Source organism: Saimiri boliviensis, chromosome 5, assembly GCF_048565385.1.
Source record: "Saimiri boliviensis isolate mSaiBol1 chromosome 5, mSaiBol1.pri, whole genome shotgun sequence".
In the NCBI taxonomy this organism is placed as follows: Eukaryota; Metazoa; Chordata; class Mammalia; order Primates; family Cebidae; genus Saimiri; species Saimiri boliviensis.
Genome location: NC_133453.1, coordinates 8,057,623 through 8,081,842, shown reverse-complemented (window position 1 = coordinate 8,081,842; position 24,220 = coordinate 8,057,623). Strand labels below are relative to the sequence as shown.

The following is a 24,220-nucleotide window of genomic DNA, read 5'->3' as shown; positions in this document are numbered from 1 at the left end:
ATAATATATTTCTATAACTGTGATACACAGTATTTGTACCAGAACCATTTCCATATCTTTTTGCCTCCCAGAAAAATACAAAGCCTTTTAGGTTAACAGCATAGTTATGTAACTGTTTCAGATATAGAAAGTTAATTTCCTTTGATTTACATGCAAATTAGTAACTGCTTTATTCTTATTCTTTATAAAAATGATGGCTATTTTCATTCTCTAAAAACAATATCCTCATCTCTAAAAATAGATATGCCTCAATCTATAAAGCTTTTCTCATTAGAGTTTTCAACTTTTGAGCAGACTTTGAGAAGTGATCAGAAAATCTTACTAGGCCTCATGCCTATAATCCCAGTGAGGCAGGAGAACAGGGTCTGGAGACAGGGAACCTAAGGCTGTTTCACACAGACTTCCTAGAAATAAATGGAAAGGAAAACCCTAACTTTCGGTGCCTAAGTAACAAAAGGACCAGAGGCTACTCCGTTTGACCTTTTCTCTGCACAGATTATAGTAAAGTGGCTGTCTGCAACAGATCAGACTGTGGGTGGAGTCTTCGTTTGCAACTTTATAACTTCACTCCAGCCACTGAATGGGTATTGCTTACAACCAAGCAGACTGATTGGCGATCATGTCCTAGTTTAACTTCACCCTGGCCTCTGACTGGTTGTTTTTTGCAACCAATCAGATGTTTACACATGCGAGTGACCTTTGTAACGTCACATCAGCCTCTGGTTGGCTGCTTTCTGCTACCAATCAGACTGACTGCAGGCTACCACTTCATTTACATGAGGTAAGCATGACGTGGCCAAGGGAAAACTTCTAGGAGGTATTTGGACCCAAGAAGATTGTGTATATGAGCCCCTGGGCTGCTGCTTGGCCATTCCCACACTGGAGTGTACTTTTGTTTTCAGTAAATCCCTGCTTTCATTCTGTTGTTGCTTCATTCTTTCTTTGCACTGCTGGGTGTTTTGTCCAATTCTTTGTCCAAAATGCCAAGAACCTGGACAACTTGCAGTCACAACCCTCTACTGGTGACACCAGCACTTTGGGAGGCTGAGGTCGGCGGATCACTTGAGCCAGGAGTTTGAGACCAACCTGGGCTTAGAGACCCTGAGTCTGAAAAAACGAAAAAAATTAGCCAGGCCTGGCTCATTTTTTTATGCTTGTAGGCCTAGCTACTTGTAAGGGAAGAGAGTATGGGAAGAGAATCACTTGAGCTCAGGAATTCAAGGCTGCAGTGAACGATCGTGCCACTGCACTCCAGCCTGGAAGACAGAGAGAAGTTGCATTTCTAAAAATAAACAAACAAAAAGTATTACTGAAAAAGAGGAAAATAAAGGAGAAGATATGAAAAGATATAAATAAAGGATAAATTATATAAATAAAGAAGACGATATAAAAAAGATCAGGAAAATAAAGGAGAAGATATAAAATAAAGGCCACTTAAAATTCAAAGGCAACATATGTTTGAATGACAGAGCCAAGTCTGAGCACATGGCAATAGCACTCAAGTTTGCCAACACAAGAAGGTGGTTTTATGCTATCCAAGGAAATCCAATTTTGAAAATGTAATGATGATCTTACACTACTATAGGGTAGAAAGGAGAAGTATATAATCTTTATAAAATGACAAACTGTTACATTTCATTTGGCTTATTGTTAGCTTTAAAATATTTTAAAATGTTCCAAGAGTAAAAGTTCTTTTGAAAGAATAAAAACTCAAAACAGCATTCCATGTTTCTCTTCAAAACCCATTAACTAAAACAAATAGAAACATTTTTCTTTCCATACCTTCCGGGGGTCTCTGCAGCTGGGACTTCCGATAAAACAACATGTAGGCACTTTCTTTACCCTGAAATTGCTGTTCAATATCCTTTTCCCTGATTGGCTGGACTTTAGAATCATTTATATCAAACCAGTGGGGACAGGAGATGCTATTGTTTAAACCTGGGGATTCTGGAGGAAGCGTCTTGAAAATTTGCTGGTCATTACTTTGGAAATCAGTCTCGGCCAGGAGAGAACCATTCTTCAAGAGACGAACTGTACTTTCATCTGCACTGAGTAGAAATATCTGAGAATGGAGCTGTAAGAACTACACAGAAACAAACAAACAAAAACCACAAATGCTAGGTTAATTATTCAAACAAAAATTAGACATGATTTTAAAAATGTTTTCTTCCCTTCTGTGATTAGATCTTTTAACTTCATCTTTACTTCTGGCCTGGCCAGCCAGCAGGGGGACATCCATCTAGGTCTAATAAAACATTTAATAAAACCACAGTGCTCTCTCTGTTAACAGTCTGATAGTTACATCAAGGGAGGAAGTCGCTATGCTGCAATCTAAAAAGCATTTTAATTATACCTCACTAGTGCTGTTTAAAAGAGTATTTAACTGGAACAGATTAGGTAGAACAGTTTTGAAATATTTAAAAGCAATCTAAACAAGGCACAAAACAAAGGCAATCACACAGTGCACCACCATAAAAGATAATTTGAAAATCCAGACAGACTGTTGGGATAAGGTAGTAATCATCAACCTAAATTATCTTTTAACATGAGCTAAAGTGAGTGTTGTCTGTTCTAAAAGATGGCAGACAAACTCAGAAAATCAAAGCATAGAAAGGGTTAAGTCACAATCCAAAAGTTCTTGCTAAAGGATTAGGAAGAAAAAAATCTCTTTTTCTACTGCCTATCTCTACCTCCCCATCCCTCATCCTCTATCCTCTCACTCTCTAACCTCTGTGTGGCCTTGCATCTCTTCCTTTTCTCTCAGCCTAATTTATCTTATACAGAAAATTACTTGGGAGTTAAATTCAACACTTGCATACTTCATCAATCACCCTGGAAAGATGATTGGTTCATTTTTCTCTTGGAAAGTAATTTGTGGTAATGTCAACTCTCTAATCAAAAGTATTATTTTATCAACAAATAGAACAGCATAGGGCATAACCCAAAGACAACACTGATAATGCTGTGTATGAAAACAGATGGTAAAATAGTGTGGCAGCTAATTTGTTTAAGGTACAAAAAAGTATCAACAACTTGAAAGCTTTGAATAATGAACTTTCTTTTCATTTTTTTGTTCTTTGGATTTTTAAGTAATGAACTTTCTATATAGCCAAGTTTTTCTTTGTTTGATAGTTGAGAATTAACTCTTTAAGCCTCAAACATCAGTGCAGTCTAGTCCCAGTAATGACAAAGAAATTTTCTTAGACTAATCTTCCTGATTAAAACGATAAACTCTAGGCAAAACAAGGAAAACAACTGTTGGAAAGGAACCAAAAGTAGGCATAAAGTGGAAAAGACCTAATACTTCAAACAAGGGGAGTAAACCAGGCGAGGTCTGGATTCACCTACCACCAACCAGTTTGTAGTAGTGCATGGTGGAACAGACTTCAAGAAAAGGCAAGAGTGTCACTGGACTGAGAGGACAGAATCTGAGAATACCGGAAAGGGGAGATCCCACAAAGGAACCCCAAATCTGTCTCAAATCCCCCTAAATCCTTGGCTAACTCCTAAATGGTAGATGGACAGCTCAAAGAGCCCAGCAGAGAGTATCAGTTAGGAGGTTTGACATCAGCAGAGCTGCCTGCTGCTAAGAACAAAGAACATGGAGTTGAAGTCCTGCCAAATTAGAAAGAGACGGCAAACTTTTTCTTAAAGAGCCAGATGAGAATATTACTTTTGCTTTCTCAGAAGCAAAACTGAGAATATTACTTAGTATTCACTTCACCTTTTAAAAAGTAACCTTTTAAAAATATAAATCATGTTCTTAGCTCAAGACTCTAAGAATAGGCAGCAGGCCACATTTTGCCCACAGGCTATGGTTAGCTGAGCCCTACTGCAGGAAGAAGGACCATGACCCAGGGTTAAGTTATTCCCTAGAACTAAAGGCAAAATTGTAACAGACTGAAGCTACCAAAGCCCAAAATCTAACTTCCAGAGAATCTAAAAGATGCAAAGGTAATTTGAGGGCTTGTTAGAATGCAATGCAAAGCTCTTCAGGGAAAAATAACAATTCAGACTTTCGAAGACACATCATCTACCATATGAGATTATATGGAGCAGGGACGAGGCATGGGGAGATGATGGTCAAAGGATACGAAGCCTCAATTCAATGGTAGGAAGTTGCTTTCCTTAAAAACGCTATTGCACAGTATGGTGAATACAGAAAATAATAATATACTTCAAAATTGCTGATAGTAAATTTCACCACAAAAAGGTATTTGAGATGATGGATACGGTCATTAGCTTGATTTAATTATTCTATCTTGAATTTACAAATTAAAACATTAATCTGTACCCCTATAAATATATAGAACTAAAATCAATCAATTTGTAATTAAAAAATAAAAACATATTAAAAATATTACATGGGCCAGGCATGGTGGCTCACGCCTATAACCCCAACACTTTGGGAGGCCGAGGCAGGTGGACCATGAGGTCAGGAGTTCAAGACCATCCTGGTCAATATGGTGAAGCCCCGTCTCTACCAAAAATACAAAAATTAGCTGGGTGTGGTGGCGTGTACCTGTAATCCCAGCTGCTCGGGAGGCGAGGCAGGAGAATTGCTTGAACTGGGACCCAAGAGGTGGAGCGTGCAGGGAGCCGAGATCACGCTACTGCACTCCAGCCTGGGCTACAGAGTGAGACTTCATCTCAAAAAAAAGATTTTATGACATGCAAAGAAACAGGACAACATTATTCATAATCAAGAGATGGAATGGTCAATTCAAAAGAGAATAAAAGAGTCAACAGAATCAAATTCAGAATTAATCTAGTTTTTATAATAGCAAACAGCTATTATAAAGTGGAAAGAATACAGCTAAAAAGTATAATATCTAAAACATATAGCTCATTGGTTGATCTTGTGTTTTCGTTTTTTTTGTTTGTTTGTTTTGTTTTTTTTCTTTTTTTTTTGAGACAGACTCTCATTGCATCTCCCAGGGTGGAGTGCAGTGGTGCGGTCTTGGCTCACTGCAACTTCCGCCTCCCGGGTTCAAGTGATTCTCCTGCCTCAGCCTCCCGAGTAGCTGGGACTACAGGAGCGCGTCACCATGCCCAGCTAATTTTTGTATTTTTAGTAGAGACAGAGTTTCACCATTTCGGGCAGGATGGTCTTGATCTCTTGACCTCGTGATCTGCCCACCTCAGCCTTCCAAAGTGCTGGGATTATAGGCGTTAGCCACTGCACCTAGTTCATTGGTTGATCTTAAAATAATAGTGTCTCAATGGAAGAAAAAAATAGCAAAGCTGAGGACAGATCAATGGAAATTGTCCAAACTGAAGTAGGGGAAGAAAAAAATGAAAGAACAAAATACCAGTCTGGCCAACATGGCAAAAACCTCAACTCTACAAAAAAAAAAAAAATACAAAAAATTAGCTGGGTATGGTGACACATGCCAGTAATCTCAGCTACCTGGGAGGCTGAGGCTGCAGGATTGCTTGAGTCTGGAAGGCAGTGCAGTGAGCAGAGATCGTGCCACTGCACTTCAGCCTGGGCAACAGAGTGAGACTCTCTCAAAACAAAACAAAACAAAACAAAACAAAACAAAACAAAAAACAAAACAAAACAAAACAAATACACCCAGAACATCCTAGACCTGAGAGGAAATGTCAAATGGTCGAATATAAACAGTTGGTCCCCGGGATAACAGTGAAAAATAATAAAAACTTAAAAATACAGTACAATTATTTATATAACATTTATATTGTAATAGTTTTTTTTTTTTTTTCTTTTAGAGTTGCCCAGTCTGCAGTGCAGTGTATGATCATAGCTCACTGCAGTCTCCGCCTCTTGGGCTTAAGCAGTGAGCTGAGATCATGCCACTGCACTCAAGCCTGGGCAACAGAGTGGATGTCTCAAAAAAAAAAAGAATAAAATAAACTTGATAATCTCCAAGCAAGACTGATGAAAAAAGGTGAGAAAATAAAAATTATTAATATCAGAAATGAAAACATAGCTTCAGGTTCTACAGACACTAAAAGGATAATGAGGTATTTTGAACAGGTTTATGCCAATAAATTGACACCATAGATTTTAAAAAGACAAATTCCTTAAAAGCTACAATTTTTCAAAATAATGTAAGGAGTAACAGAAAATCTAATTTTTTTGTGGTCCAATTAAAAGATGCACTTAAACTCTTACTGAAGTAAATGTTCTGCTCCTTTAGGAAACAGCTCCAATATGGTCACAACACTAAAGTACTGCTTTGCCTGTTTGTTTCCACCCAAGTCATTACCTCTTATTCCTGGCAGTTCAGTTTTTAAATCTAATCTTACAGTCTAGGAAACCAGGTAATCGAGTTTACTAGAATTTTGTGTGAAAAATCAAGTGAAATCTGGGTGAATACCTAAAGACATTTATATAAGTACAATGATAAGCTTTAGGGTATGAACTCTGACATTTTTAATGAGTCACTCCCTAGTATTTCTGCTTCTTGTTTCACGTAAATTAACTCAGTAAGTAATACTTAATAAGTAACTTAGTTGAATCCTAGCCGTTATACAAATACAGTGATTTTATTTTCACCTATTTTAAATATGCTTCTGGAAAGGAATTCATGTTGCTGGGATCATAATAAAATTTTTTGGGACTAGGACGTCTCAAATCAATGCCATGTATTACCTTTCGTAGTGGTCCATGCTGTTTTCTGTACTTCTTGTTCCAAGATATTCCTATCTTTTTCAAGAGTTTCTGGCCCAGCTGATCAACAGGAATTAGATTGTTCTCCTCCTTATGAAAGAAACACAGTCACTTAAGAAAATCTGATGAGAAATAATTGCATACTTACAAATTCAAAGAGACCAACAGGATTATGCTTAATTAAACATGCCTAGAACAGCAAATGTGTAAGTGGATTCAATGATAATTATTTTGTTATGAAAATTTTTTAAAAACTGGATTAAGCCTCAGTTCAGAAAACTTGAATTTCTGCCATTTTGCATGTGCCACAGTTTAACCATTTGAAGAGCAATGTCAAAAGTAGCCTGAGTTTTGGTAACTTCCCAACATTAAAAAGAAGTTTCCCATTTAAATGTGTAAATTGCTGATATTAATTAGAAGAAATACGTAAGTACAAAAACAAAGATGATTAATGTCCTCTCTAAATGTTTTGAAGTATAAACAAGTTCTAAAAGGGAGTGAGATGTAGCTGTGACAGGCTGAACTGTATCTCCCCCAAATTCGTATGTTGAATTCTTAACCTACAATATTTCAGAATGTGACTACATTTGAAGATAAGACCTTTAAAGAGGTGATTAAGATAAAACGAGGCTGTTTTCCATTTTAGAGTAGGCCCAAGTAAATCTGACTAGCATTATCATAAGAAGAGGAAGTTTGGACAAAGTGACACCAGGGAAGCATGCACACAGAAGAAAGGCCTTCCTGAGAGGACACAGGAAGAAGACTGTTCATCCGCAAGCCAAGGAAAGAGGCCTCATAAGAAACCAAACCTGCCAACACCTTGGTCTTGGACTTCCAGCCTTCAAAACTTGTCAGAAAATACTTTTCTATCTAAGCCATGCAGTCTGTGGCATCTGCCATGGCAGCCCTTGCAAATTAATACAGTAGTCATAGATCTATATAATTACTCAGCCTAGGCCCCCAGTAGGGGACCCCACTAGGGGACCTGGGTTGAGTATTTATTTTTTATTTTTATTTTTTGAGACAGAATCTCACTCTGTCACCCAGGCTGGAGTGCAGTGGTGTGATCTTGGCTCACTGCAACCTTCGCCTTCTGGGTTCAAGTAATTCTCTGCTTCAGCCTCCCAAGTAGCTGAGATTACAGGTGCCCACCAACACACCTGGCTAATTTTTGTATTTTTAGTAGAGATGGGGTTTCACCATCTTGGTCAGGCTGGTCTTGAACTCCTGACCTCATGATCTACCTTCCCTAGCTTCCCAAAGTGCTGGGATTACAGGCGTGAGCCACCACACCCGGCCAACAAATCATTTATTAAAGATGAATGAATAAATGAAAGAAGACCTCACATCTTTAAAACAGCATATTAAACAAACTTTAAAAGTCATATACTTGAGGTATTATCAGTGAATGCTAGGAATCAAAAAGGGGATATAATTAAATCACAGAGACATTAAGAGGGTAATATGAAAATGCAATAAATTGCAAAACAGCATTTAGTGAAGTTCAATTTGGTTTAAAATGATGATAATAAAAAATTATAACCCAATTCCAATATATGCAGATAAACATAAAGAAAACAGAATGCAAAGAATATATCAAGGTGTTCACAATAACTGTCAGTATCTGGTCTATTTATACTTTTCATTTTTTAAATATATTTTCTGTTTTTTTCCCTTGAATTTTCTACCATGAATATGTGTTTCATTCACAACCAGAAAATCCCCACAAAAAATGTTAAAATATAGATACAGAGAATGTCCTTAAGGAAAAAGACTATGAATGGTAACATTATCAGATCTACCAACTAAACCACAAGTATTCTTACATATATATACAAACATACACACATACATACAAACACATACACACACATACTACACCTGTAATAAGATTGCTTTTAGAATCATCAGTGGATGATCAATCTCTTCTTCATTCTGGGGATGTTTCAGATTCACATCTGGCTTACTTTTTTCCTCCTAGGAAGGAAAATAATATGAGTTTCTATCACTAATCCCTTAAAAAGTAACGAAGTAGGAATGTTGGCCAGGCACAGTAGCTCACACCTATAATATCAGCAATTTGGGAGGCAGAGGCAGAGGGATTACTTGAGCACAGAAGGTCGAGGCTGCAGTGAGCCGTGATCCCACCACTGCACTCCAGCCAGGGTGACAGAGCAAGGGAGGGAAGGAGGGAAGGAGGGAAGGAGGGAAGGAAGGAAGGAAGGAAGGAAGGAGGGAAGGAGGGAGGGAGGGAGGGAAGGAAGGAAGGAAGGAAGGAAGGAAGGAAGGGCTTTCAAGATGGTGGTTTAAATGGTGGTGAAAACATCACAACAATCTGCATATGCTTGGAATCAGGCAGACCTGGCTTTTTCCAGCTCCTGGCTGAGCAATCCTGGACAATTAACTTCATCTCTCTGGCTTTAATTGTAAAAGAACATGAAATAAGTAAAGCTTCTAGCACAATACACGCAGCAGGGTCCAACATTTTCCAGCTTAGCACTACTTTAGCTACATTTTACGTAATTTGATGTTGAGTTTTCATTAAAATTCAGTTCAAAGTGGCCGGGTGCGGTGGCTCATGCCTGTAATCCCAGTACTTTGGGAGGCCGAGGCAAGTGGATCACCTGAGGTCAGGAGTTCGAGACCAGCTTGGCCAACATGGTGAAACCCCATATCTACTTTTTATATTTTTGTATTTTTATATAAAAATTAGCTGGGCATGGTGGCATGCACCTGTAATCCCAGCTACTCGGGAGGCTGCAGCAAGAGAATCGCCTGAACCCAGGAGGAGGAGCTTGCAGTGAGCTGAGATAGCACCACTGCACTCCAGGCTGGGTGACAAGAGTGAAACTGTCTAAAAAAGAAAAAATTCAGTTCAAAGTATTTTCTGGCCTTTGTCCTGCACGATCTCATTCACTTGTGTTGACCTAAGGAAACTCTACTCATCTTTGTAGGCCAGGCTCAGCTTAAACACTCCTTTCTATTTCCTGATCATCCAAATTTTCACTCCCTTTTATGAAGGTATTGGGGAATATGTCACAATTTCCTAAGTAAGCTATTTTCATTGCCTTTTTCCCCCATACATGTCATCTTGCAAAAGTATTTTAAATTGACTTAAAACCAGAAATACAGATAGTTCTAAATAACACAAGCCCAAAATAAATAACCAATAAGTAATGGAAAAACACGGCAGGCCAGATACAATCATCCTGCTACAAAATTACTAAAAAAAGCTAAAGTAAAATCAAAACAAATAAAAACATTTTAAACACACAACGAGCTAGCAAGAACATCAGGAAAATCTTCTGAGGTCAAACAGTAAAATGGCAATGCGGGGAAGAAATCCAGAGATGAGGCCTCCGGGTCTCCAACTGCTATGTCCAGAGTAGTTAGGTTCCCCCAAAATTCATGTGTTGAAACCTAATTGCCAATGCAATAGTATTAAGAGGTGGGGCTTTCAGGAGATAATTAGGTCACAAAAAGATGAGCCCTCATGAATGGGATTTTTTAAATAAAAAAGGCCTGAAGGAGTTTGTCCTTTCTGCCATGTGAGGACACAGCAAGAAAGTGTCATCTATGAAGCACAGCAAGTCCTCATAGACACAAAATCTGCTGGTCCCTTAATCTTGACTTCCTAGCCTCTGGAACTGTAAGCAATAAATTTCTGGTATGTATAGATTAACCAGTGTTGTATTAGAGCAGCCTGAACCCGAACGGACTAAGACACCAATCTTGCTAACACTGGACTCCCATTTTGGTGCCCACACAGGACAGAGTTTGGGAGAAAAAGCCTAGCCCTACCCAAAGGAAGGAGTCAAGTGACTGGTGTTTCAAACAACAATCAATTCAATTCTCTGACATCAACTAGGTGTCACACACTTCCATTCAATTCTGACACTATCTGGTGATAGCACAGACTCCGTTAAGTTGAGGACTCAGTCCCGTAAGACTGTCTCCTATTTCAAACACCTACCACATACAGGGTCCCTAGGGTACTCACACTTCTGCCTGGCCGATTACAAATTCTAGGGTTCCCATCACCCCTAACTGAGGTTCATAATTTTCCGGAACAACAGTAAGAACACAGGAACTTATACTACACCTTATAAAGGATATACATGAACAGCCAGATGGAGACAGACATAGGGCAAGGTCCAGAAGGCCCATGGTTCAGGAGACTCTTTCCGTGGAGTCGCATGGCCACCCTCCCAGCATGAAAATGTGTTCACCAACCCAGAAATGCCCCAAACCTCATTTTTCAAGAGGTTTCACTGAAGTTTCATTACAGAGGCATGATTGATTAAACAAATCACTGGTCATTGGTGATGAACTCAATTTCCTGTCTCTCTCCCCTCCCCAAGGTCAGGGAAGCAGGGCTGAAAGTCTCAGTGGGACTGGCTACCTTGGCAACCAGCCTCTGTCCTGAGGTATCTAACACTGTATGGTGGAAAGGGGCTTGCTATGAATAACAAAAAACACTCCCATCACTTAGGAAATTCCAAGGAGCTCTGTGTTAGGAACTGGAACTGGAGAGGATGACCAAATACACACTTTTTAATATATCATGACGATAAAATCCAGCAAAAAACTGGATTACCTAAATGGCTATACCTTCAGTACAAGCACGACCCAGAAAAAATCCACTTTACAATAAAGGACAATGAAGAACTGGCTTGCCTTGACCTTGATATTGGATGAAAGGGGAAAAACGTCCTCTAATAATCACGAGTAGGTCCTCATGTGGGTTTGCGGCCCAAATTCATACTAGCTGTATGGCTCTAAAACCATAAAGTTGATTTTAATGTTGTTAAGGGCTGGTAGTGATCCCAGGCCTGTGTACAGACAAACACAGATCTTTCTTGGAAGAAGGCACTTTTAACTCAGGCCTCAAATTACTACTGTAAATCAAGTTCTTAAGCAAACAAGCAAAGCAAGAAGCCTACAGTCCAAAATAACAAAATCACAAGGAAATAGAACCAGCAACATCAGAAGACACCCACGTCAGACCTACACAGATGCTGCAATTATCAGACAGAAAATAATAAAATATGTTTAAGTTGCATAAAGCAATTTGTAACAATGGAATAAGAGATTTAAAAATGACAGGAGGGGAGAGGCAAACCGTACTGTAGAGATGATGCTTGAGCCTATGAGCCCAACATATGACAAGCTGATGCAGGTAACATATGGGCTGGGCCCCGTCCTTCTCAACTCGGCCAGTGTCTGACCCTGGCCGTGTGGGGACAGGCTGGTCCAGTCACAGAGCTGCCAACTGGGTGCTGCCATGGAGCCTTCTTTGCCTCATATCCTCAAGTGTGCAAGATGATGATGTTCCAAATGATGCCAACCATCTGTGAAGCAAAAATCCCCCCAGGAAGTTGGAGGCATGGCTCAGGCTCCTCTTTATAGCCAGATTTACATTCACTTTTTGCAGTTAGTGGCCTCCATGCTAGAAGAAAGGGATCATCTTCTAGGTGCACTAAGAGAGACTAAAATGTTGGCTTTAACCCAGGGAAAATTAAACGAGGCTGGTCCTGAAAATCACTCCTTACAGGCAGTACCTACTAAAGAACTCCATGTATGCAGGGAACAGCTCCTTGAAAGAGAAGAAGTAAGTGCTGAACTATCAGCAGAAAGAACACTACCTGGCTATGATTGGAATATTTGGGACCCTTTGTCTGTAGACACAGGGGATCTGTCAGGATAATGGTAGTAAAGAGACATGTACAGTGTCCACCAAATATATCTACTGCAGGTGAAATTCTTAAATCACACAGTCATTATTTGAACACCATAAAGCTCTGGATGAAAAGCTAGTGATTCTTAAAGAACAGAACAACAAGAAAAAAAAAATTAACAAATGGGTTGCTTGATAGCCATTGACAAGAAAACATACCAAGCACAATATTCTATTGTTCTCTAAGCCCTGAGGAAGACCTTGCTAAGGTGTCAGAGCTTCAAAAACGGACAGGCAGTGCAGAGATTGAAGCCAAATGAAAGAATGCTTGCCTGCCCCTTGAGTCATGTCACAGAACTGAGAAGAGATCCTGATGCTGCTAGAAAGAAGCTCATCAATTCTAAAGAAATGAGTGCAAAACTGCAAAAGAGACATCCAAGAAACCACAACCCAAAACAAAGTCAAGGAAGAGAGAATCACTACTCTCAAAACATGCTGCCTCACCGGAGTGTGAAGCCACTTTTGTGCATGACCTCAATGATAAACTTGAAGATGAAATTGCAGACAGCTATTTTATACATCAAAAAACTGAGGATAAATATTGCCGGCCAAAAAATACCTCAAAGCTTTAAACTGGCTGAGCAAAAACTGCAGCAGGCATCAAGGAATGCAGGGCACACTCCCTGAGGTAGAACTGGGGCTGGCACAGAGGCTGGGTGTGCTTCCTAAGACTGAAGAGAGACACGGCAATGTTGAAGAAAGTCACAACAGGTGGAGGCAAAATTAGAAGAAAAGAGCCACGGACTGCAATGGGAATGGGCAAGGCAAAAAAAATGAACACCACAATAAACATTTATCAGACCTGGTGACAAGCTTCTATCAGAATCTAAAGAAAGGCTTCATCTTAAAGAGAGACCAAAATAAAGCCTGTTTGAAAAGATGGGGGGAGTTTAAGGGGGAGTGAGAAGGCCACTTTCTTAAGGATTCTCTACTACAGGAAACTAAAAATACAAGAAGGTAGTTCGAGGGAAGGTATAATTACACAATAAGGATCGGCTCATGGGAAGATGCCCAACAAGCTTGTTATCTTGGCAAATGTGGCACAAGCATTTGAGCGTGATGCTTGTACAGCTTTCCCAAGCCAGAATGGGCATTCCAGTCACTGGAGTAAGCAAAAGAAATGGAAAGCAAAGAATTGGGACAGGTGAAACAAAACTGTCTTTTTCCATAAATGTCTTCAACACGAGTGTTTAGCAAGATTTTTGGTTGTTAGTATATAAATTGTTTTTTATACATTTTAGTACATAAAATCAATATACTAAAGAAAACTGTATTTCAATACACCAGCCACAAACACTCCAGAAAACACAAAATTTAGGCATAGACCATCTCCGTGGTAAACATATTCCTGGTAGAACACAGTTTGACGTTTTTCATATCCAAACTTTACAGAACATATATCTCTCAGTACATTCCAAACACAACTGATAAAAACGTCAGAAATACGGATGAATGTTTTGAAAAGCAGGCTAAGTGTCAACAAAGAAACTGCATCTTGGATACTGCTGGCATCATGAGATGCCATATTACAAGTAAATGCAGAGCAAGTATTCATTAACTTTCTGATAATAGGAAGCTATGCTTTAAGCATTTGACATCCTAACGTGACAGTCTGTTATTTACCTATAGATATTTTACTGTGTTTGGGATTGATGTGTAGTAGATTATAATTTCCTAGGAACTAGGCACTGGTTAGTGCTTTCCCTCAGAAAGTCTGCAAATTCTCTTTTTGAGAAATACTATAAAACTTTTAAATAAGATATCAAAGGGACTTTAGAAAGTGAAAAGGTGTATCTTGTTCACATATGAACACTCAAAATCCCATTGTGTGTGTGTGTGTGTGTGTGTGTGTGTGTATAGGTGGTCTGCATCTGTAAGAATACTGACAAGGTGATGCTAGAAATGTACACAGAAGTATAAAAAACAAAGACAGGTCTCACACTCCTGAAGAATAACAGCATGTAGGGAGACTTGTCCTACCAGAGATCATGACTTATTATAAAGCTATGGAAATTGACAATGTGGTATTTGCCCAGAAATAGAAAAAAATAAACAATGGAATAGATTAGAGAGCTGAAAAATAGACTCACACAAAAATGAACAGCAGACATAACAGAAATGGCATAGTAGATTGGTAGAGAAAAACTGATTTCTCAATACATAGAAATGGGTAATTTTTTCAAGTGGAAAAACACCTTCTTATACCTCTCACAGGAAACCATTCCAGGAAGATCAACGTTTTAAATGCAATTCAATCAGTGGTGATTGAGCAATGTTTCAAAGAGCAACCATAAAAGACATGACTGCATAGTCATACTATAATAAACAGGACAAAATTCACCCTGGTTTTAAATCCTACTGTGAAAGCTATTGACAAGGGATTTATCGTTTTTAACACATTTTCACCTACCATCTGCAGGACACAAAAGCAATATTGTGTGTTATCTAAATCAATGATCATTTTATTTTTCAGAAAAAAATCAGTAATTGTTCCTGATTTTAATCAATGCTCATGTAAGAGAATATCCTTATTTTTAGAAGATAAACATTGAAGTATTTAGTGGTAAAGGGACCTGCTGCCTTCAACTTAATTTCAAAAGGTTCAGCACTAATTATAATAATGTTAATAACATGTGTGTGTCTGTGTATGCACAGGCACAAATGTGGCAAAATGTTAACAACCAGAGAATCTAGGTAAAGGGTAGACAGGATGTGTTTTTACTATTCTGGTAATTTTTCTGTATATGTGAAATTATTTAGAAATAAAAATTTAAAAATTGTATCTGTATTAACTTTCAGTGCCTGTCAAAGTTTTCTAGAGTGGATACATAATAAATAGTAAAAGATTATTCTCAACAAAATAAATAGGAATAGAAAATAAATTGCAAAGATATTTCTAAATTAATTTCTATACGTACTTGAAATTGCCAGTTTCCCAAATGATCAACATCTTTAATATATACATGGTAATGGCCTCCGTAGCAGCCACCTTTGTGTATAATAACTGAGAACAGGTCATATATATATTCTAAGTCATCCAATTCACTCTAAAAGAAAAAAGAACATAAAGATTGATACAGTTTTCATAAAATGCTAATGTAACAATCAAAAGAAAAAATAATTTCAACTACTGAAATTAATAAGAAATATCACTGTTTATTTGTTATTTAAGAGTAAAGATGAATTCAAATAATTGGCTTTATATTTAAAAATTTTAAATTAATCTAATGCAAACCACATTACACCAATCGAATTCTGCCTCTTAAACATGAACACAAGTACCTGAAAATATGTTAATTTTATGTACTTCGGCTGAGATCACATAAGCCAATAAAACAATGAAACATGCTACCCTATCAATAAGTCTGTTGTTGAAATTTTTAGAAAGAGAAACCCATCTTTGTATGATACCTATTTACACTGCTTTACAGACACACTCTTCTTTTAAAATGCATCACCCATTTTTTTTATTGATACATATCTGGTTGAAATTGTCCTACATTCCAACTAGGTTGTCACGTGCCTCAAACTCAAAGCCAGAGCAACTATCACTCCTCCTGACACTACAGTCCTATGCATGGAATAAGAACTTAGCAATTATGACTATCAGCTGGTTTTGTTTAGAGGCAGTTTAGAGGAAGAGGTTCTTTCTTGCTTTAATTCTATATAGACATTTTCTACAATTCATATGCTCCATAAACATGAGTGGCCTAACAGATGTACTCCTACACTAGCAATTAAAAACAAAAAAAATGAAAAGCTACTTTAAATTAAGAGGTACTTTAAAGATGTTTATTTAAATTTCTAATGCAGAGGAAAAAAGAAGCCTTTTTCACATTTGAGGGATCTTTCCCTATGTCTTAAGGATTACAAATTCTAGACTAGTGAATTTCCATTTGCCTGTTGACTTTCTAGATGCATTAATTCATTATTACATGTAAAATAAACTAAATCCAAATTAACAGTACCAATTAATTTTAAGTTTTCTAAATGCAGGGTAACTTCTAATTTTGTTCTTAAATTTTCATTTCAAATATTTTGAAGAAGAGTTTAATGAGAAGAACCAGGAACAAATCTATACTACGGAAATTCAAAATGACTATAAGTAAATCAGTGGTTCTCGACCCAGGGCAATCTTGCCCACCCTGTCCTACCAGGAGACAGGGACATTTGGCTTTGCCTGAAGACAGTTTTGGTTGCCACAGCTGGGGGAGGGGGAGTGAGGATGCTACTGTCATTCAATACGTAGAGGACAGGGATGCTGCTAAACACCCTAATGCATGAGACAGTCTCCCACAACAAAATATAATTTAACTCAAAATGTCAATAGTGCCAAGGTTGAGAATTTCTATCAATAAACCAACTGAAAATCAGGTCAATAACAGATTCAATTTTAAGAGGGGAAAAGAAAGAACTTAAAAATAAAATAGTTCAAACCTGTTCACAAAAGGGCTTGAGATTGATCCGGAGAGGGAATTTATAACAGCTAGTTTCCTTGTAGCGTTCACATTTCACAAAATCAAAATTAAATCTTAGTAATGAAACAGTAAGAAAAGGAGGCAGCTTACGTAATTTGGCCAACTGTTAAAAGAGAATTTACAAAGCTTTTTAAAAACAGAGTTACAGAAAAGGAGACATACTGCTTCTTAAGGTCTGAAAAAACAACCTATGACACAGTTCTAAGAGAAATATTACATAAACGAATTGCCATGGATTCAATATAACTTGATATCAACGAATCTATTTTATGGGTGTAAAGGTGGCACCACTCATTTGCACTTACGACTAATAATGTACCCGCCAGTTTTATCTTTAGTGTTGATATCCTGAAATACTATTTGAAGACTGGTGCCTATTTCCTGCCCAATTCCTGGCCTTTCACCTTCCTCCTTGGTATCTCCACTTTACTTGGCAGATCTAGTTCTTTTTGTTCAGTGAAAAACTGGAGCTCTTAACCTGGGACCTAGGAACCTCTTTTAAAGGATCTGAACTCAGGAAATGATACAAAAATTGTATGTACATATGTATTTTTCTGGGGAGAAGATTCATAGCTTTCATGAGACTTGCAAAAGGCCTCTAACTTCCCCAATGGCTAAGACCTATTGATTGGGATTAAGCTGCTTTTTTTAAGAGTGTCAGCTGTGCCCAACCTCTTGGATTATTGGTCTGTGAGGAGAAAAAAAAATCCTCCCTGATACAGGTATATAAAATTACCCAAAATCACATATATCTAACATTGCTAAAAATATATTTAAAACGACAGTTCCACAAATCTAGTGGGTAAAAAAAAGTTAAATGGAAAAAAAACAAAACAAAACCCCAGTAACATGACAACATGGTAATGTGTTTGTTTTGTTTTGTTTTTTTGAGACAAAGTCTCACTTTGTCACCAGGCTGGAGTGCAGTGGCATGATCTCAGCTCACTGCAACCTCCATCTCCCGAGGTCAAGCGATTCTCCTGCCTTAGCCTCCTAAGTAACTGGGACTACAGGCATGTACCACCACGCCAGCTAATTTTAAAAATATTTTTAGTAAAGACAGGGTTTTACTATGTTGGCCAGGATGGTCTCAATCTCTTGACTTCGTGATCCATGCGCCTTGGCCTCCCAAAGTGCTGGGACTACAAGTGTGAGCCACCGTGCCCGGCCCACAACATGGTTGATTTTCAAATAAGCTCTAAAAATGCATCTGAAGAAACTTAACTATAATGTGGCTGAGAAAACACTGCTTAAGACAAGAAAATCTGCATTTATTTAGCAGCACAGCCAAACCTAAACTTAGATTGCAACCAATCCAATGCAACCAGAACGGAATATAAATTTAAAAGTATCAAGATCAAACAATTTCCACTGAAAAAGAATTAAAGTAATGCTATAAAAAGTATATTTAAAAACTGCATTTGTTTAGCAAAAGTTTCTTATTTTGTTAACGTGAACATGAAGTGTAACCAAAAACTGAATGTGTAAGCATCTTTCTAACACTATTCCACACTCTGAAGTTTATACACCAAATGTGAAATGCAAAATAAATAAGCAAATAATAAACCTCTCTTTTTGAGTTTGATGAAAGGGCAAAGACTGGATAGAACTACACATGAAACAGTATAAAATTCAATCTTCCTGTGAAACCTACAGGCATAGGGTTTAAGGTTTTATTATAGTTTTCATCTATCATCTCCAGGATACAAATTCAGTGCATATTATCTAAATCAATGCTCATTTTATTTGTTGGAAAAATTGACTAATTGTCATCTATAGGAATAGTGCTATCCATCATAATGAGTGACCGCATAAATATGTCTCTCGTGGTAGCTGTTTAAGACAATGTTCAGTAACCACTAAGTGAACTGAGCTCAAGTTGATGATGTTTATGAACAGCTCATCACATCACATCATTTAAGACAGGGGAATGTCACCACTGCAGATAATAACGACAGCAGCAGGGTTGATGCCATATTGGCCACAGGTACAAGAAGCTGAGAAGGCAGGCCAGAGAAGGCTAGAGACAGCCCATCCAGGCCAGAGGAAATGGTATTAATAATATATACCTACACAGACATAGAACATTTATGAATTATCTATAACAATCATTTTATAGTAATGTTAATGAATTACTAGTATTTAGCAATTACCTAGCATTAGTAGTGCTTTTGGTGGAAATTAACTGTGTGAAAAATACATTAAAGAACAATTCCATAGTGAGAGATCACAGGAAATTGTGAGAAGAAAATGTAAATGAATGGCTGCTCCAAGATAAAGTGGGAAAAGAAAACCCACAAAACGTTTTTCTAAAATCTGTCCACCAAAAAGTTATTCAGATGTCAGACTCCCTTAGAACAAACAGATATCCAGGACCCAAAGGGCTTGGCCAGTAAAGCACAGAGAGAGAGCTCCCATCAGGACTGGGATAAAACACCAATATGTGGCAGATTTTCAGAAATGCCAATAGTCCTGATATAATAAATCCTTGCCATTTCAGAAAGGAGCTGGAGTATGCAAAACTTAGGATGCATGAAAATAACACCAGGAAGGTATTCCACTAAACAGTAATTGCCTCTCATTTTTCCTCTTATCCAAGTGTCTCTTCTTTTCCGGAATGGAAAATAACTATGAATTATACTACAGGAATAGCCACTGATGTATGAATATGATAAATAAATTGGGAAATATCAGAATTCCATGTTTATTGGTTTGTTTTACTTTTACTTTTCTCTCTTCACTCTCACATGGCAAAAGAAATCAGTTGCTTTAATCTTGTCTTCCTTTCATCTTATATTTTGCTTGCCTGTATAGGAAGAAAACCGGAAGTATTCTGCTAAGTTCCTTAATTAGGAAGTTAAGTACTCCCACCTGGGAGAGGAGTTAAGACTATATTAGATTTGCCAGAGTGAGGAAGAACATATATCAAGATTATAAAATAACTGTATATCAAGAAAATGAAAATAGCCATCTATTTTTACAGTAGTAAACAAAGAAAGGAAAGCTCAACAAGCTTCTTAGTGGCAGAAATAAAAATATATACATCTTTTTTCACACCAGTAATTGCAAAAAGCAGGGATACTTATGAAACACTGAGGTACAAATAAACTTTCCCCAGAGGTAACAAAGTTGAGGGAACTGCTGGGTTGAAAGCCTTAAAAATTCTTTATTGTAAAAAATTAAAATACAGATAATGATATAAATATATTTTCAATACTTAATGTCAACAGGTTCAAGTATATGCTCCAGACTTTTTCATACAAACTGACTTGGACTAAGTATAAAGCGGGGAACCTGGGAAAAAGCGGGTCCCTATCTTTACCTTTGCTGCTTTAACCAGCCTGTCACAAGTTCCACAGTGGTACAAGTTGTCACAATCAAAAACTTCCTCTTCTACATACATGTTCCAGAGAGCATCTTCCAAACCAGATACATTTTTGACTGCTACTGTTAGATCTAAGAAGTCTTCCTGAAATAGACATGAATATAAATATTGAAAAACAATTTCAGAGGTTTACAAACACATCACCAACTCACACATATACTGGGAATAATCAGATATGTTTTCTAAAACACTACATATAAAGATGTAGATCTCCTAATTAACACTAAATTATTATTTTGAAATCAAACTATAATTCAGCTTAAAATGTTAGAAAAAAATTGATAAGAAAAGTTTATGAGTTTACTGCAGATACAATAAAATCTGTTTTATAAGGAAATATAAACCACAGTAAAATGTATATCTGAATTCAGAAGTGGATATATAGGTATACAGTACTGTTTTAGTCTCTAGACTAGAATATAAGAGCAAGGGCAGGGTTGAATTTTCTAATGTAAACTCCATTTCCTTATCTTCTTTTGCTGGGGTTGCCTTAAGACATACTGAAGAAGTCATAAGAAAAAACTTGTTTGTCCAGCCTCGCCAATATGGTAAAACCTCATCTCTACTAAAAATACAAATAATTTGCTGGGCATGGTGGTGTATGCCTGTAATCCCAGGTACTTGGGAGGCTGAGGCAGGAGAATCACTTGAACTTGGAAGGCGGATGTTGCAGCGAGCCCAGATGGTGCCACTGCACTCCAGCCTGGGCAACAGAGTGAGACACCATCTCAAAATAAAAAAAAAATTTATTAAGCTAGGATAAAAAGGTCTTTCTATGAAAATTAAAGAGAATTTTATGAATTCTGCTATAACTATGTTTGAATCACAATATTTCTAGTAATACACTATTATAATTTGGCAAATTTAACTCATAGTTCTGTATGTGTGTGCAACAGCTTTATTTTAAAAGATTTTGGGGAATGAAAATAGGGCACTTGTTAACTCATGGTGAAAATTTTAAGTGCTAAAAGTAACACTGATACGGTATACGGTTTTATAATATATAGGTGAGAAGTTAGTCTTTAATTTACAATGGTCTTACATATATTGTTTTGAAAATACTCTTGATTTACTACATCACAGCTAAGTCAAGCATGCAGTAATTCAAAGACACACACAACATCTTCTTATTTCCAAACGAGGCCAATGAAGAAAGCTTCTATTAGCACAGGCAATAGGGGCAAGAAGTATTTTTTAAAATACCAACGCTTTTTAAAAATCACGTTTTTTAATATAGACATCTATTTTCAACAAAGCAATTAACACATTTTGAAAATGGTAATTTTGTCCTCACACAAATACACAAACTCCGTTGCCATAAATAACAAAAGCAGCCTTTTATTAAAGGATCAGTGATAAATTCAGTGATAAAAATCATTGACTGTGTAAGATTTGTAGAGCAAACAGGATTATATTCACATGAGCAAATTTCCAATTTCCAATTAGAATAAATGGGCAATCTGTCATTACAAAGAACTGAAGGTTATACTAATAAATATAGGATTATAATAGCCTTATATATAATATATAAAAACAAGCACACATATATATAAACTTTCTGAAGAATATTAACAAACTAAATCCAAAATTTAATTACAGATGTTTGTCAAATTAAACACTCTTCAGTATTGTCTGTTTTTATTACCTCCCTAATTAACTTCCTTCATAATATTCTAACCATGATGACATTGGCTTCTCAAATGAGGCCACAGTCTTCTATTTGTAAATATCAGCTAAATCTATTTTTCAAATATTAGGGTACTGAAAAAAAGATCAAGTTTCAAGATACTTACTTCTTTCAGTCTACATGGAGAAATGTGGATTACAGGCTATGATTTCGGTATAGTTAGAAGAAAAAAATGGAATAAATTACTTTTAGTAATAAATAGTTGTTTTTGTTTTTTTTTTTTTTTGAGATGGAGTTTCTCTCTGGTTGCCTAGGCTGGAGTGCAATGGTGTGATCTTGGCTGACTACAACCTCTGCATTCTGGGTTCAAGAGACTCTCCTGCCTCAGCCTCCCCAGTAGCTGGAATTATAGGCATGTGCCACCACGCCTGGCTAATCTGGTATTTTTAGTAGAGATGGGGTTTCTCCATGTTGGTCAGGCTGGTCTTGAACACCTGACCTCAGGTGATCTGCCCACCTCGGCCCCCCAAAGTGCTGAGATTACAGGTGTGAGCCACCTCGCCCAGCCTGTAATAAACACTTTAATCCTTGTATGGTATTACAGATCATACATTTAATTACATAAATTATAATTTGCAACATAACTTATTATTCAAATACTCTTTCGTATTTACCTGCCTCTCGCTGACATTCTTACATTCTTTACAAACAATCTGGTTAACAATGGTTCCGTGATATAGACGATTGATAAGGTCATGACCGGAGGTCCCGACTAAAGAAGTTTCCAAAGCGCTGAAGAGGATTCGATTCAGTTCCTGCACATCATGTTGCCTCATTTCCTACAAAACAAGTAACTTTTAGATGTAATTCGGGGCTTCAGATTTTTTAAAACATTAAAAAAAATACTAGTCAATAAAAACTCAAGATTTATCAAGCAATGCAAAGATCAACTATAAGAATGACTCAACAAAGCTGTTCTTCGGCCTTCGCTGATCGTTTCTTCATCATGTCCGGACACGGCAAGCAGGGAGGGAAAGCCCGTGCCACAGCTAAGACCCGCTCTTCTCTGGCCGGGCTCCAGTTCCCCGTGGGCCCTGTGGGCCCTGTGGGTCGCATGCACTGCCTGCTGGGCAAGGGCAACTATGCTGAGTGGTCAGGTCCAGCGCGCCAGTCTACCTGGTGGCGGTGCTGGAGTACCTGACAGCCGAGATCCTGGAGCTGGTGGGCAACACGGGACACGACAACAAGAAGACCCACATCATCCCACGCCACCGGCAGCTGGCCATCCACAATGAGGAGGAGCTCAACAAGCTGCTGGGCAAGGTCACCATCACGCAGAGCGGTGTCCTGCCCAACATCCGCCATACTGCTGCCCAAGAAGATTGAGAGCCACCACAAGGTCAAAGGCAAATAATGTCTCCATAAATCACTTTACAATACAACGGCTCTTTTCAGAGCCATCGAATCCAAGCTGGAAAACACTCTTCAGAATATTATCCAGGAAAATTTCCCCAACCTAGCCAGGCAGGCCAATATTCAAGTCCAGGAAATACAGAGACCACCACAAATATATTCCTTAAGAAGAGCAACCCCAAGGCACATGATGGTCAGATTCACCAGGTTGAAATGAAGAAGAAAATGCTAAGGGCAGCCAGAGAGAAAGGTCGGGTCACTCACAAGGGGAAGCCCATCAGACTCAAAGCGGATCTCTCAGCAGAAACCCTACAAGCCAGAAGAGAGTGGCGGCCAATATTCAACATCGTTAAAGAAAATAACTTTCAACCTAGGATTTCATATCCAGCCAAACTAAGTTTCATTTGCGAACGAGAAATAAAATCCTTTACGAACAAGCAATTACTCAGAAATTTCATCACCACCAGGCCTGCTTTACAAGAGCTCCTGAAAGAAGCACTGAACATCGAAAGGAACAACCAGTACCAGCCACTCCAAAAATGTACCAAATGGTAAAGAGCAGTGACACAATGAAGAAACTGCATCAACTAACAGGCAAAACAACCAGCTAGCATCAAAATGGCAGGATCAAATTCACACATAACAATATTAACCCTAAATGTAAATGGGCTAAATGCCCCAATCAAAAGACACAGACCGGCAAATTAGATAAAAAGCCAAAACCCGGGCCGGGCGTGGTGGCTCAAGCCTGTAATCCCAGCACTTTGGGAGGCCAAGGAGGGTGGATCACAAGGTCAAGAGATTGAGACCATCCTGGTCAACATGTTGAAACCCCGTCTCTATTAAAAATACAAAAAATTAGCTGGGCATGGTGGCGTGTGCCTGTAATCCCAGCTACTCAGGAGGCTGAGGCAGGAGAACTGCCTGAACCTAGGAGGCGGAG

At 38.0% G+C, this 24,220-nt stretch overlaps 1 protein-coding gene and 1 pseudogene across 6 annotated transcripts in view; one reads left to right on the top strand and one right to left on the bottom strand.

Moving 5' to 3' along the window:
• Window positions 1-24,220, bottom strand: part of USP40 (ubiquitin specific peptidase 40) — a 91,025-nt gene that overhangs the window by 53,376 nt on the left and 13,429 nt on the right. For all 6 annotated transcript variants that reach the window (XR_005579594.2, XM_039469897.2, XM_039469896.2 and 3 more), the window contains 7 exons: window positions 22,539-22,703; window positions 20,175-20,321; window positions 16,812-16,955; window positions 15,293-15,421; window positions 8,519-8,614; window positions 6,620-6,727; window positions 1,783-2,083 (listed from right to left, as the gene is read on the bottom strand). Coding sequence is in view for 5 of the 6 variants with exons in the window: in XM_039469897.2 (XP_039325831.1) it covers window positions 1,783-2,083; window positions 6,620-6,727; window positions 8,519-8,614; window positions 15,293-15,421; window positions 16,812-16,955; window positions 20,175-20,321; window positions 22,539-22,703 (1,090 nt within the window). In the remaining variant the exon portion in view is untranslated. The remainder of the gene's footprint in view (window positions 1-1,782; window positions 2,084-6,619; window positions 6,728-8,518; window positions 8,615-15,292; window positions 15,422-16,811; window positions 16,956-20,174; window positions 20,322-22,538; window positions 22,704-24,220) is intronic.
• On the top strand, window positions 22,871-23,278 carry LOC101053664 (histone H2A type 1-like; annotated as a pseudogene).